The sequence below is a fragment of the Phaseolus vulgaris genome, chromosome 9 (genome assembly GCF_051622355.1).
Source record: "Phaseolus vulgaris cultivar YP4 chromosome 9, ASM5162235v1, whole genome shotgun sequence".
In the NCBI taxonomy this organism is placed as follows: Eukaryota; Viridiplantae; Streptophyta; class Magnoliopsida; order Fabales; family Fabaceae; genus Phaseolus; species Phaseolus vulgaris.
In genome coordinates this window covers 37,077,503-37,092,950 of record NC_143506.1, presented here as the reverse complement: position 1 = coordinate 37,092,950, position 15,448 = coordinate 37,077,503, and the positions used below count along the sequence as shown (strand labels likewise).

The window sequence follows — 15,448 nt, the reverse complement described above, 5'->3', positions numbered from 1 at the left end:
GGTTCACAAAGCTCCCTCCCAACTCGGTCGACAACTTCGTGACACTGACGTCTAAGTTTGAGATGCAATTCGCCACGAGTCGCTCGCATCATCTCACCTCCATCGCTTTGCTTGATCTTCTCTAGGAGAAGGGGAGTCTTTAAGAACCTTCGTTGACAGATTTAGCAAGGTAGCGATGCGCATTCAGAACCTTATCCCGGATGTAGCCATGAACCATATGTTGACAACTCTACGTCCGGGGCCTTTTGTTGATAGCCTTTGCATGCAACTGGCCGAAAGCTTGGATGAGCTTTAGAAGAGGGTTGCCACGTACATGCAGTTTGAGGAACTGAGGGAATTCCGCAACCAGGCCCGTACAGAGGCTAGTGGGGAGAAGGGGAAGGACAAGAAGGAGCACCAAGATCGTTGATCAACCGGGGAGATAGGAGAAGGGACAACCGGGGCTGTCGATTCTCAAGATATACCTTTAACAACCGAGAGGGTGAGGATTCTGGATTGAGGCTCTCAGCGCCAAGCTAATCCTTCCACCGAGGAAGATATCAAGTCCTAAAAATGCCAAACGTAGGAAACAATGTCGGTACCACAAAAACAGTGGGTATTCCATCAAAGAATGTCAAGCACTCAAGGATAATATTGATCGCTGGATATTTTGCATTTCGTCCAAGGTGTCCGAAGCACGAGATGGTCCCCCAGGCGGGACGAGCCCACAAAGCGGAGAAACTACTCTCCTCAAAGGGCCAGGGACAATCAACGACTAGAGCGTCGGCCAAGGAGGAACAACCCTCCTCGAGAAAACAAAAGAAGAGACCGCAAGGAGGTCATCAACACTATCGTTGAGGGTTCGTCGGTAGCAGAAACTCCAACAGTGCCCAGAAGAGGCAACTCAAAGACGTACACCAGGTGAATGCGGTGTCATTCTGATCGAGAATGCTGCCCATCACCTTCATCGATGATGATTTTAAGGGTGTTGATTATCGGTAGGACAATCTGATGGTAATATCGGTCGATATCAACAAGTTCACTATTATGAAAACGTTAGTGGACCAAGAAAGTTCAATAGACATCCTCTACTAGAAAACCTTCAAAGCCATGAGGATACCTGAGGAGGGGATTGTACCATACGATGTCCACGTTGTCGGCTTTACGGGTGAGAAGATCGGTACTAAAGGCTACATCGAGCTTTATACCACCTTTGGGAAGGGGAAGAACTGTAAGACCATCAGGATTAGATACTTGGTGATTTACGCTAACACCTCGTACAACATTATGTTCGGACGGTCGTCCATCAATTGGCTGATGACGATCATCTCGACACCCCACCTGGCAATGAAATTCACTTCAGTGTCAGGAGACATTCTCACAGTGCATGTCGATCAGAAGGTTTCTCAAGAATGTTATGTCAAAAGTCTCATAGTGGAACCTTTACGCAAAGAACGATCCCCAAGCGCAAAACCTCTTGAGGACAAAAATCTCCTCGCATGGAAGACCAGCCCGCACCAATGAAGCATACGGTCGCCATGGTGGACCTTGATCCCTGAACAATTGAAGACATGCTGGAAGTCAGGAAGGAGCTGCGTCGAGTGCCCTTTTTTACAAAGAGCACAGTAGTTGTGTCGGCATAACCATAACAGTTGTCGAGACCGAGTTGATGAATGTCACGCTGAAGAAGAAAATAGACCTTTTCGTGTGGATGACATCCGATATGCCAGGTGTGAGTCCAGATATCATGGCCCACAAGCTTTCGATATTCAAGGAAGCGCCCCCGATTGTGCAGGAGAAGAGAAACCATGGTGACGAGTAAAGGTTCGCAACCGACTTCATTCGTGAAGCCTGATACACGACATGGTTGGTCAACGAAGTGGTGGTCACCATACCAAATGGCAAATGGAGAATGTGTGTTGATTACACAAACTTGAACAAGGTCTATCCTAAAGATTCGTATCCACTCTTGAATATTGATCGATTGGTAGATGGGGAGGCCGACCACAAAATCCTCAATTTTTTGGACGCTTACTTTGGATACAACCATATAAGCATTCACCCTTGGAGCAAGGAGAAAACGACCTTTGTAACAAACAATGCTAATTACTATTACAGGGTAATGCCGTTTGGACTAAAGAACGCTGGAGCGACCTATGAGCGGCTCATGGATAAGATCTTCAAAGGTCTCATCGGTCGATGCGTGGAGGTGTACGTAGACAATATCATGGTGAAGTCCGACTCTTTTGAGCATGACGTCAAAGACTTGGAAGAGGTCTTCAAAGCCCTCAGACATACAAACATGAGGTTCAACCCTTAGAAATGCACGTTTGGGATTGAAGGAGGAAAATTCTTGGGTTTCATGCTAACCCATTGGGGGATTAAAACCAACCCAGACAAGTCCCGAACGATCGTCGAAATGTGTCACCCCCAGAACATAAAAGAGGTTCAGCAGCTGATGAGGCGCCTCACCGCCCTATTCAGGTTCGTCCCTCGGCTGGCTGAGAAAATCAAGTTAATGGTGCAATTGCTCCGTAAGGCGTCCAAATTCAGTTGGGATGAGAAATGTGAAGAGATTTTTCAGTAGTTGAATAAATTCTTGTCTTCTCCAGCAGGTAATGTTGTTTGGACTAAAGAACACTAAGACGACCAATGAGCGGCTCATGGATAAGATCTTCAAAGGTCTCATCGGCTGATGCATGGAGGTGTACGTGGACAATATCGTGGTGAAGTTCGACTCTTTCGAGCAGCACGTCAAAGACTTGAAAAAGGTCTTCAAAGCCCTCAAGCGTACGAACATGAGGCTCAACCCTTAGAAATGCACGTTTGGGGTTGAAGGAGGAAAATTCCAGGGTTTAATGCTAACCCATCGAGGGATTAAAACCAACCCAGACAAGTCCCGGACGATCGTCGAAATGTGTCACCCCCAGAACATAAAAGAGGTTCAGCAGCTGATGAGGCGCCTCACCGCCCTATTCAGGTTCGTCCCTCAGCTGGCTGTGAAAACCAAGTCAATGGTGCAATTGCTCTGTATGGCGTCCAAATTCAGTTGGGATGAGAAGTGCGAAGAGATCTTTCAGCAGTTGAAGAAATTTTTGTCGTCTCCAGTAGGTAATGCAGTTTGGACTAAAGAACGTTGGGGTGACCTATGAGTGACTCATGGATAAGATCTTCAAAGGTCTCATTGGCCGATTCGTGGAAGTGTATGTGGACGATATTGTGGTGAAGTCTGACTCTTTCGAGCAGCACATTAAAGACCTTGAAGAGGTCTTCAAAGCTCTCAGGCGTACGAACATGAGGCTCAACCCCTAGAAATGCACGTTCGGAGTTGAAAGAGGAAAATTCTTGGATTTCATGCTAACCCACCAGGGGATTAATGTTAATCCAGACAAGTCCCAGATTATCGTTGAAATGTGTAGCCCCCAGAATATAAAAGAGGTTTAACAGCTGATGGGGCACCTCATTGCCTTATTTAGGTTCGTCCCTCGACTGGTTAAGAAAACTAAGTCAATGGTGCAATTGCTCCGTAAGGAATCCAAATTCAGTTGGGATGAGAAGTGCAAGAGATTTTTCAACAATTGACGAAATTCTTGTCGTCTCCAGCGATCATTTAGAAGTCGAGACCTTACTAGCCCATTATGGTATACCTAACGGTCTTTGAGGAAACGATCAGTGCAGCGCTTGTCCAAGTGGTGGAGAATGAAGAGCGACCGCTATACTTCGTCAGCCAGACACTCCAGGTGGCCAAAACGAGGTACCAGATGATTGAAAAGGTGGCCCTCGCCCTAGTCCTTTCGTCCAGGTGGATGTGCCCATACTTCCTAAACCACTCCATCATGGTAAGAACCAACTATCCCATTTTTAAAGTTTTATCTAAGTCCGACCTTGTAGGACGAATGATAGGTTGGGCGATCAAACTTTCAGAGTTTGACATCTGGTACGAGCCGAGAGGCGCTATAAAATCTCAATGCCTGGTCAACTTCTCCGCCAAGCTTTCACCTCTCCTCGACCTCTCAATTGGTTGGACGTTGTATGTGGACGACTCTTCAAACAGGATCGCATGCGGTGCAAGGGTCATCTTGGAAGAACCCAATTACCTACTTTTGGAGCAAACCCTCCAGTTTAGGTTCAAGGCCACCAACAATCAGGCCGAGTACGAAGCTCTCCTTGGTGGGCTGAACCTGGCATACGACATAGGGGCCGGCGAGGTAATTTGCAAGAGCGACTCCCAAGTCATGATCGGGCAGGTCAAGGGTGAATTTGAAGTTAAAGAGTCGTTGCTCCAAAGGTATTATCACATGGTCCGCAATGGTATGGCTCGGTTCCAGAGGGCAACGCTAAAACACATTCATCGACAGGAGAACAAGCGTGCTGATGCATTTTCTCGATTGTCAACAATAAAGAAAAAGAGCCACCACAGGTCGGTCAAGCAGATTTGGTTGAGACCCCCTAGTGGGAAAAGGTCGAATGCCTAGTGGGAACTAACGCCGAGACCAAAACTTGAAAGACCTCGATCATCCAATACCTTGAACACGGTACATGTAGGCTAAAAGAGAAGAAAACCATGAAACAGTAATGTTCAAAGTACACCATGATGTACCCAAACCTGTATAGAAAGGGCTACTCAACGCCGCTGCCGAAATGCATCACTAAAAACTATACTGAGTACGTCCTCAAGGAAATCCACGAAGGGATATGTGGCAGTAATTCGAGCACCCGGACAATAGCTGCCAAAGTTCTCAGGGTTGATTATTACTGGTCGACCATTCAGGGAGACTGCGCATAATACGATAATAACCGACAACGACTGACAGTTCATCGACCGAGGACTCCAATCCTTTTATGATGACCTCGACATCAAATCCATAACAGTCTCGGTCGAGCATCCCAGACCAATGGGCAAGTTGAGGCTGCTAACAAGGTCATCTTAAACAACCTAAAGAAGCGAGTCGGGAAAGCAAAAGGCTGATGGACTGAAAAGCTGTTAGAGGTCCTGCGGGCATACCGTTGCACCTCCAAGTCGTCTATCCAAAAGATGCCGTACAACCTAACATATGACACCGAAGCAATGATCTCGATCAAGGTAGGTGAGCCTATCGTCCGAAGGCAGATGTTCAATCTGACCCTAAACGAAGAAAGTCTCGCAATCAACCTGGATTTGGTCAATGAGGAGTGACGCAAGGAAGAATGAAGGAAAGTGTACATCCAATTGGGAAAAACCCTCTCGAATTCGAGAAATTACAGTTGCGGGACATATAACCTAGAGTGGTTGTCGGACAAAATTGTACCGAGGATGTGAATGCCACGTACCTCAAATTTTATTACAGTTGATTAATAAAATTTACGCACTTTTTCTTCATCCAACTGTTTTTCCCTAATGAGAGTTTTCGATTGGGAAGATTTTAACGAGGCGTTTCTCTCCAAATTGTTGGTAATCTAAGTTCGCATGTCAAAACCTCGATTCAATCTGAACGTAGCCTTAACCGACATACCCTGCTGACACCACACACAATGCCCTTCAGTTTGGATGTAGTCTTAACCGGCGTACCCTGCCGATACCATACATAACGCAGTTCGATCTAGATGTAGCCTTATTCGGCATACCCTGTCGATACCTTACATATGTGGTTCGGTCTGAATGTAACATTAACCGACATACCCTGCCGACACCACACACAATGCGGTTCGGTCTGGATGTAGCCTTAACCGACATACCTTGCTGATACCTTACAAACGCGGTTTGATCTGAACGTAGCCTTAACCGGCATACCATGCCGACAACACACACAACACGGTTCGGTCAGGACGTAGCATTAATTGGCATACCCAGCCGACACCTCGCAGATTTGGTTAGGTCAGAACCAAGCCTAAACATTAAAACGATCTACGAGTGCAATTCGGCCGCTTACTTAACTTGTTCAATTTTCTTTAATCAATTAAGATACTCGAGCGCTTATTAACTTGTTTAATTTTCTTTCTTCAATCAAATTGTCCGAACGACTACTCAAACTTAATCAATAAGCAAACAAAATGATCGTTGTATTCATGAAGAAGGGAAGGAGGCCACACCCCAACCTCGGAGGAAAAGCAATAAAAGGCGACATCCCGCTCGAAGGAAACAAAATACTAAAAGCCTAAGACATATTGATCTTCGCCTTTAGCACTTTCGGTCGCCACAGGTTGAGTTGCGCTCTCCAGGGCCCTCACCTCGACCCTCGATAAAATTCGACCCTCAAACACTTCACCTTTAAGGTCGAACTCACTAGACGATGTGGACCGTTGTAGAGGACGTGGGCCTGTCGAATGACCTGGAAGAAACTTTGGTTGAGTAGCTCCAAAGTCTCATCAATGTTCCTGTCTAGATTTGCCTCGATCGCTCCCTTCTCGGCCTTCAACTCTGAATTCTCGACATACAACACCGAGTTCTTGTTGTCGGCCTCCTCCACAACCTTCTTCATGCGGGCCATCTCGGTTGTCATCTTCGCGAGCCGCTCAAGCTCGGTCGCTTGACCCTCTACAATCTCTCGCTCGACGTCAGTCCGATCAAGCCTCCCCACGTACTTATTGTTAACCGCGAGAGACTGGTTCAAGTTTCCCGAAGCCTTCGAGAGCTCATGCTTCAATCGAGATATTTCCTCAGCATGGTGGCCCAGGTCTTCAGAACCCAGGCTAGTTAGGGCAAGCGCACAACACATCATCTCTCGATGCTACTCTACAGCAGGTCCTCCAAGGGAACCCTCCGGATGAGTTCTTGGGTTGGCTTCAGAAGGCTAATCTTGACCCTCCTGGAGAATTTTGAGTCACCCCCAACATCGATAGAGGTGACATGCGAACCTTCATGGTACGCTTGATAGTTGTCATTTTGCTATCAAATTAAGATGATTTTAGCGTAGATTTGCCTAACGCTAGAGAGATTATAGTATAAAAGTTGTCAGATGACCCAAAGTCGTTTCCCAACGAATCCAATAGTGATTTCAGTGAATAGAATTCAAAACCTATCTGCAAACAATGAAAATTAGCAATAATGGTAAAGTAAAAGGGGTTGTGATCGTTAAGCAGGAAAATATAAATGATGATTTAAATCAGTAAAGAATGCAGATTTACTCCCAAGTTCTTCCACCCATGAATTCCTCACAGGTTCTCTAAAGATTATTCATTTCTCAATCCTCAACAGAGCTAAACTAGATTGAACATGCGCCAAACCTAATTCAACTGAAGCTCACCAGTAAAACATGCGTCTACCGGTTTAATCAATACCCACTTTGTTCCATGTGTATACTCCAAGGGAATGCTTATCTCCTCTCTCTTGAATCATGCGCCCAAGAAATTAATTAGAACAATACGAACTAACTAAGAAACCAAAGTTTAAGATAAGGAAGACTCTCAATCATGCGTTCAAGTACAAACTCTTACAAAAACTAGTTTTCTAGGATATTAGAAAATTAAAACAATTGCTTTAAAGAATTAAAAAATGAAAACTTTTATTGATCAAAACCTCATAACTCAATGGGGAATCACAAAGGAATCAACCAAAAAGTTTAGTTTTTCATGCGAAGGCAAAAGAATTACAAAGAAGAAAAGAAACTAAGAAAACCCTATAAAGCTCTCCTCTTTTCTCCTTGAGACTTGTGTCTTTTTATAGGCTTTTCTTTTCCAATGATATTTGGGAAAATATTGTAGTTTAAATTTTGTAAACAGTTTCCAATTTTCCATAATTATTTTTATTTTGCAGAAGATTTACTTCCAATTATGTTTCTGGGATCTTATAGCTTTTATTTTCTCTTTCTTTTCCTCAGATTTGTTTTCTGTTTCAATTAAAAGAAGCAACTTGGACTTTTGCATATTTGGTCCATTCATAAAGGTAGACAACTTCAGATCATTTACCCTAAAAACACAAAATTACAAAAAATAATAGTTAAGAGGTCCAAATAAACCTAATTATATCAATATTAATTAAAACAACAGATTTATTTATTATTATAGTCCAATAATCTATAATTAAAGTTATTAAGTGTGAATAAATATATGTTCATCAACGCTTGAGAGCAGGAAGGTGGATCGGTCGGTTAAAGTCATCAATCGGCAACGAGTCAACGTCAATTAGCGATAGACAGGGAAGGGGTGGTGTCGACATCACCCCAGACGAGCGGGTCATCATGGCTTGACTGCCCCCTCCCTCATCCTCTTCTTACTCTTTCCCGAGGGGCCATCATCGATTGATCCTCTCCCGGCTACAAGGGATTCAATGCTCGGTCAGCCCTTACGCTGAGCGGCCCTCTCCTTGAAGGCATCTAACAATTCTTTCGCCAGATGAGCATCTTGAACCATGATTTCTACAATGAAAAAAGCAAAGTCAATTTAAGAAAAAGTTACTGATGCTATTAAATTAATTGCGTACAATATCGTACAATATTGTATACAATATAATTTGATAATTTTAATTTTCTTATTACGATTTTGGAACAATAATAATTGGGAATGAGATCTGAGATGGAGAAGAGAGTGGTTTGAATGGGAAAAATCCTAAATACATACACTACTGATGAATATAATAGATGTTAAGCCAAAAATACAAGAGACAAGATATTATGTGAAATCGACATATAATATTCTAGGGATGAGGATGATGATTTTTTCAATTTAATTTAAAAAACAAGTGTTATACCAAATGCAAAATTCTTTGCATGGAGGGTTGGTCTGAATAGAATCCAAACTAATGATAATTTATAAAAAAAAGAGGTGTAATCTTGGATATAAATCTATGTCTCATGTGTCAGCTACAACCTAAAACTATACAACACCTATTTCTGGGATATAGTGTAGCTAATTATGTATGGAATAAATGTTTTAAATGGATAGGAATATTAAATGTATCACATAACTCTGTGTTTTATCATTCGCTGTGCCAGTTGCAACCTAAAACTATACAACACTTGTTTCTGGAATATAGTGTAGCTAATTCTGTCTGGAATAAGTGTTTTAAGTGAATAAGAATATTAAATGTATCACATAACTCTGTGTTCAATCATTCCCTGTCTCAGTTGCAACCTAAAACTATACAACACCTGTTTCTGGGATATAGTGTAGCTAATTCTGTCTGGAATAAGTGTTTTAAGTGAATAGGAATATTAAATGTATCACATAACTTTGTGTTCAATCATTCCCAGTGTCAGTTGCAACCTAAAACTATACAACACCTGTTTCTGGGATACAGTGTAGCTAATTCTGTCTGGAATAGGTGTTTTAAGTTAATAGAAATATTAAATGTATCACATAACTCTGTGTTCAATCATTCCCTGTGTCAGTTGCAACCTAAAACTATACAACACCTGTTTTTGGGATATAGTGTAGCTAATTCTGTCTGGAATAAGTGTTTTAAGTGAATAGGAATATTAAATGTATCACATAACTCTGTGTTCAATCATTCCCTGTCTCAGTTGCAACCTAAAACTATACAACACCTGTTTCTGGGATACAGTGTAGCTAATTCTGTCTGGAATAGGTGTTTTAAGTTAATAGAAATATTAAATGTATCACATAACTCTGTGTTCAATCATTTTTACCACTTTCACTGTGCAGACCTGAATAACAAGCAGAATATGTTATGGAAAACTATGTAGATAACTGTCATGATGAGAGAGATATGGGACCAGAGAAATAAAATAGTATTAAAAAATTGAGATTTTTTTTTGGATTAACACAATTAAAATGTTAAACATTAATTACAAATTTAAATAAAATACATGTGTTTTCTTATCCAAAGTAGTGTAAATGTCTAGAATCTTCCTTACAAATGAATTAATCACTAGCCAATATTTTAATATGTATTTTCTTTTATTGAGATTTGTACATGTTATTTTATTTTCTTTGTTTTTGTGTTTTTCTCATTTTTTTAGAGACGAGTAACACAAATGACTGTTTCTTTACAAACCAAAGGGAGTGTTAGTGAGTGATCATTTAAGAAGAGCATAAGGATGTTAGAAAAAATTTCCCTTAATTATCATCTTAAACTTAAAAAGATATAAAAGATGAAAAATAAAAATTCTTTCTTTAAAGTTAATAAATAGAAAGGAACAAAAAACAAGTACACATCTTCCAATGACAGCAGTTGCCTTTGCCCTGGGTAATCCTATCATCACTCTTTAGCCGTTGTTCATTATTCATCAATTCAATAGGCAAAAGCTAAGTCACAGTATGGTCCAATCTCATTTACAATCCATAAAATAAATTAATATCATATTATTTATCTTTTAATCAAACATATATATATATATATATATATGTATATATTTAAGATAATTATTAGATGCATAAATTATTATGACAAAGGAAGTTTTAACAAAAAAATATTATATTAAAAAATAGAATACACTTGTGAATTTGTTTAAGTATTTAGGTAAGATACTAAAAAATGTAACTCCAATCAGAAAAAAATTATTAGTGATTTTTGAAAGGCAATAAGAGGGACATGAGAGGGAATAAATAATTGACTCCCTAAAGTCAAAGAACATTAATACTGAAACAGTGCTTACCTTAAGTACAATCATATTAATTGATGGGGTTTATGTCAACTAATCAGTTTGCTACTCCAATAACTTAAAATTAATGACAATTTATTATATTTCACTAAAATAACCCCAATTTTCCATCAAATTACACAGATAAACTATTCCATCACATGTTGAGAATTTTATCATTGAGAATGGGACCATTTGTGGAGTTTTTGTTTTCTTTTTTCTTTTTTTTCTTTAGATTTTAGGGTTTGTTTGAGTGAATTAAGATTTTTTTAAAATAAAAATAAAATAAAAATTAGATTTGTTATTAATTTTTTCAGTTTATTTTTTTTTTGAAAATATTACTTTTTTGTTCAATTTTATGATTAGTTGTAAATATAAAATAATTTTAAATGTTAAAAAGTTTGAAGTTTCTTGGTAAAGTTTTGGTAAAATTTAGAAGAACTTATAAGATTTGGGATGCACAGATTTGAAGAAGGAAAAAAATGAGTATTGTTAGATGAAATTTGATCTATTGATCGGTGAATTTTGACTAAAAGAATTTGATTATTTATTTTACTTAGATTTTAATAGTCCGTCTGTTTTTATATAATATTTGTTTAAGATTTTTTTATCAAAATAAAGACAATATTTAATGCTTATATTTTCATTAAATTTTAAATAAATAATCTATTATACTTATTTTAATTTATTCTCTTCATTTAACTTTAAATTTTTAATAAAAAATAAAAAATAAGATATATTTGAAGAAAAAATATTATCTTAAAATTTAAGAAATAAAGATAAAAATAAAAATTTGTTAATAAAAAAATGACATTTATAAAAGGTGAGAAAAAATATTTAAGAGGAAAAGTCTGTTATTCAGAAAAATATGTGAATGGCAATTACAACCTCATAACTCTTTGTAATTCTTGTGAGTTTCATTTGCTTAATGACCTATTTTTCTACTTTTGAAGTTTTGATAATTATTAGTTAACAATTTAATGTGTGTTAAAGTTACCAGTGTGTTACTAATACTTTTTCAAAGACTAAAATGCACTTTTAGTTTCTCTTATATTGTTTAGTTTAAGTCTAGTTTCTTAAGCCTTAAAAAGTTTCAATTTATTTTCTTTTTAAGTTTTTTAATAGACTTAGTTGGCTTTTTGTTAATTTATTACATTAACTTGATTAATGTGGTAAGATCAAACAAATTACAAAAGATGTCTTATGAATGAGTCATTGTCATCATATCAACAAAATGAACAATATTATAATGAAAAAGAATAACAAATAAAACAGTTTAATAAAAAAAGACATTTTAAGATATCAAAAAAATGCATTTAATAGTATATAATTTTAGTTAAGCTTTTTACGTTAGCAAATTATTATTTAAAATTTATATATCATCTCATCAACCGAATAAAAGTTACTGTAGATATTTTTTTCAATGCTTAAAATGATTATGATAAAAATTAATAATCTTGTCATATTTTATTAATGTTAAATGATAAGAAAAGAATATTGCATGGTATATATTATAATTAAATAATTAAGTTAAAGAGATATAATATAATTAATTAGTAAGGTTACAGTGTTATTTCCGGATCTAATTGACCATTTTCAGTTATGTACAAACTATAATTATCAAAGATTAAAGTTTCATTTATTTAACTTTACATATATTTTGACTTATTCTTATAATTACTTGAAATGAAAATTTTGAAAACCCTAGCTATAAATAGTAATAATGCTGTAAGTTTTTAATCTTTATTACTTTCGGTTTAGCATTTGGTGACAAGTTTCTGTGAAGAACAATGATGTCTAATTATTATAATTTTTCAAGTCTTTGCTCATTCTATAACCACTGGAACTGAAAACATCATTATTATAATTTTTAACATCTCAAAATACAATTTTTTGAACAAACAATGAAATACTAGTAAAAGCTTATAATGTTGAATTACACCACATTTATTTCTCTTAAATATTCATTTTATTGACTAAAATAATTTTAATATTCTTATTATTTAAAACCCATAAACAAAATCATATAGCAGGAAGCACTGTCTTACTTTGCTGCATAATTATGCAGTAAAAATTATGCAGTTAAAATTATGCAGTAAATTAAGCATTCATAAACTTTGATCTTGTTAAATTATGTTGAAGATTTATGGAAGGATAGGATCTGTGTAGAGAGAGAAGTATGATAGGAAAGTGTTGGGAAAGATAGGACCTGGTGACTGACTCAAACAGGATTGGAATTAAAAAATGGAAAAGTCAAACATTTTTTGTCATTAAGAAAGTTTTGGTTTCCTCAAAGGAGTCAGAATTCTAACGCATGCTTTTACTCCTATTGCCCCCATTTTATTATTGCTATTAATGCACAACTTCTCTCCTTTCTACCACCAAAATTACTCTCCATGCACCATTTCTTTTTTCTTTTATTCCAAAACAAAAGTGTTGCTAACAATAACTCATTCTACACAATTCAATACCAAGACCAAACCCCAATAATAAATTTGTTAATATCACCTCTTTCACATCTCCCTACTAACTTTCCCAATACTTCACCATTTCTCTCTCACCCTCTCTCTCCTTTTCTCCTCAGCCATGGAAGATGATGAGCCATGCATCACCACTCTAAGCCTTGGACTAGGAATGGGAGGTCATGTGCCTAAGAAGGACAAGCAGAAGCAGAAGCTCCCTTCCTTGGACCTGACGTTTGATATTTGTCCAAGGAGAGAGCAAATGATTCACGTGGATCATCAACAACAACTTCATGATGATAAGGCAAAAGGGTTGTTATGTTTGAAACACCCCAATGAAAATAACAGCCCTGAGAGCAGCAACAACAGCAACAACGGCACCAGAAAGAAACTGAAGCTTACAAAGGAGCAATCAGCCACCCTTGAGGATATTTTCAAGCTGCATACCACTCTTAACCCTGTATTCATTTCTCTCCCTTTCATTATCCTTTCTGATTTTTAATTTCATAGAAGCTAATTAAACTGCATGTTCAATTATGATGCTTTTTTATTAGAATCTTTCAAGGGTTTGTTCACAGGAGGTGGATAATCAAAGGGTTGGTTTTGGTTTCACATGCAGGCACAGAAGCAGGCACTTGCTGAGAAATTGAATTTAAAGCATAGACAGGTTGAAGTTTGGTTTCAGAACAGAAGAGCAAGGTTTCTTAAACTTTATGATCCTTTAACGAGTTTCAATTTCTGGGGGTGTTCAGTTTTGGTTCTATGATTCTATGATTCTATCTCATTGTAGCCTTTAAAATTTCTCTCTTATCTTCTCTTCTCTGTCATGTTTAGCAAGGACAAAGGGATGCAATTTTTTTAACCTTTTCCTGTTGACTTGACTATGCATTAACCCGTGTTATATTGACTTTTCAGGACCAAGCTGAAGCAAACAGAGGTGGATTGCGAGTTCCTGAAGAAATGCTGTGAGAAACTAACCGATGAGAATCTGAGACTGAAGAAGGAATTGCAAGAGCTGCGTGCACAAAAGGTTGGACCAAAACCATTGTACATTCAACTCTCCAAGGCCACAACTCTGAGCATTTGTTCATCGTGTGAGAAAGAGTTGAAGCCTAAAGAAGGGAAGAAAGGGGGCATTACCGATGTGGTCCGAAACAGCAGCCACAAATTGCAGAACAGTGTAGGTGTAAAGGGCATTTAGAGGGAATAAGGAACTCATAATTTGATGGAAGATAATTGGAATGTCAGAGTCAAATATTGATGATTAATCAGGAAAAAAGGAAAGTACACATCCCCAGTCCCCACATCGAATAATATGCATAGTCGTGTAGGACTGCTTGTGGTATAGGCCAGCTAGCTCCACAGTTAAGTTAACTTGCCCTCTCTTTCTAGTCATTCAAATTCATCAAAATTAACCAACTATTTCCTTTATTCCAAAATGCTTCATTTCTAAATGAAGAATTGTTACTTCTTTTTATTTTCAAGCACAATCATAAACTGGTTTCATTAATCAAAAGCTTATTGTTTTGCAGTAACAAATCACTAGTAATCCTGAATTTAATCTCTTTAAAACAACATGTAAAAATGTTGTGAATATGAAAAAATGTTAATATTTTGTATGGTTGCCCAGATAATTCTTTTCTTTAGTTTCTTTGGTAAGTCTTATTATGTGTTTAAACTTAGAAAAAGAAACAAAAACAAAGGAATGAATATGTTTTTTTTTTTAATTTCAGTTTTAGGATTTTAAAGATTTTTATTTGTTTTTAGAGGGTGCTGTATGTAAAGACAGAAAATTATTTTAGATAGTACTTTAATAATAAATTAAAAATAAAAAGTTAGGATATATGTATAGTATTTTTTTAATTTTTTATGGTTTATTTTGAAAAAAAATTGTCAATAATTTTGAAAGAACTTAAAAATAACCATTAAAGTGCGATAATTCCATCATGAATTTAAAATTAGAATACTTTGATATGATTGATGATAATAATTATTAAAATTTATAAAATGATTAATTTGTAGTTAGTTGATTTTCCAAAGAAGAAAATTAAACTTGTTTTCTCCATGACGTGAAAGATGGGTGTGGACGTTCAAATTCTTTCGTTGAATGAATCATTAACAACTTCAATTTAAACCCTTCTCCAAGAAAACAAGTTGATAAAGAACAATGCACGTGTTCAACCAATAGAAAAAAACACTTATTTTCTTAATCACTTTTTATTGATATTTTAGCATGGAAATCTTCTTTCTTCTTGGGTTATTAATCCATAATGTCACATACTTAACGTAACTTAAGATACACACTTCTTTTTATAGTAATTAGTATGCTTTTTTTTTTTAAAAAGCAACAAAAATCTTGGGCGTTTAGAAAACGTGTTATAGTAAACCAAAATGAGAATTAAAAAAAAAGAAAAAATTAAGAATGTTTGATAGATTATAATTGAGTGTTAATTATAATATCTAATGATCCTAACCTATATCTTAGAATAT

General features: G+C 37.0%; 2 protein-coding genes across 2 annotated transcripts; both read left to right on the top strand.

Moving 5' to 3' along the window:
* Positions 1-3,617: 3,617 nt before the first annotated feature.
* LOC150025299 (uncharacterized) lies at positions 3,618-4,454 on the top strand. Its single transcript, XM_090295715.1, has one exon. It carries the CDS (start codon positions 3,618-3,620, stop codon positions 4,452-4,454), a length of 837 nt encoding a protein of 278 aa, XP_090151841.1.
* Positions 4,455-12,955: 8,501 nt separating this feature from the next.
* LOC137821128 (homeobox-leucine zipper protein HAT3) lies at positions 12,956-14,435 on the top strand. The gene is made up of 3 exons (XM_068625572.2): positions 12,956-13,418; positions 13,578-13,657; positions 13,874-14,435. Exons 1-3 carry the CDS (start codon positions 13,083-13,085, stop codon positions 14,157-14,159), a joined length of 702 nt encoding a protein of 233 aa, XP_068481673.1. The 5' UTR covers positions 12,956-13,082; the 3' UTR covers positions 14,160-14,435.
* Positions 14,436-15,448: the final 1,013 nt, after the last annotated feature.

Excerpts from the sequence above, each read along its gene's own strand:
- LOC150025299 (XM_090295715.1), top strand. The coding sequence starts at position 3,618 with ATGGTATACCTAACGGTCTTTGAGGAAACGATCAGTGCAGCGCTTGTC.
- LOC137821128 (XM_068625572.2), top strand. The coding sequence starts at position 13,083 with ATGGAAGATGATGAGCCATGCATCACCACTCTAAGCCTTGGACTAGGA. Across the intron at positions 13,419-13,577 it reads TGCATACCACTCTTAACCCT|GCACAGAAGCAGGCACTTGC; the intron begins GTATTCATTTCT and ends TTTCACATGCAG. Across the intron at positions 13,658-13,873 it reads TTTCAGAACAGAAGAGCAAG|GACCAAGCTGAAGCAAACAG; the intron begins GTTTCTTAAACT and ends TTGACTTTTCAG.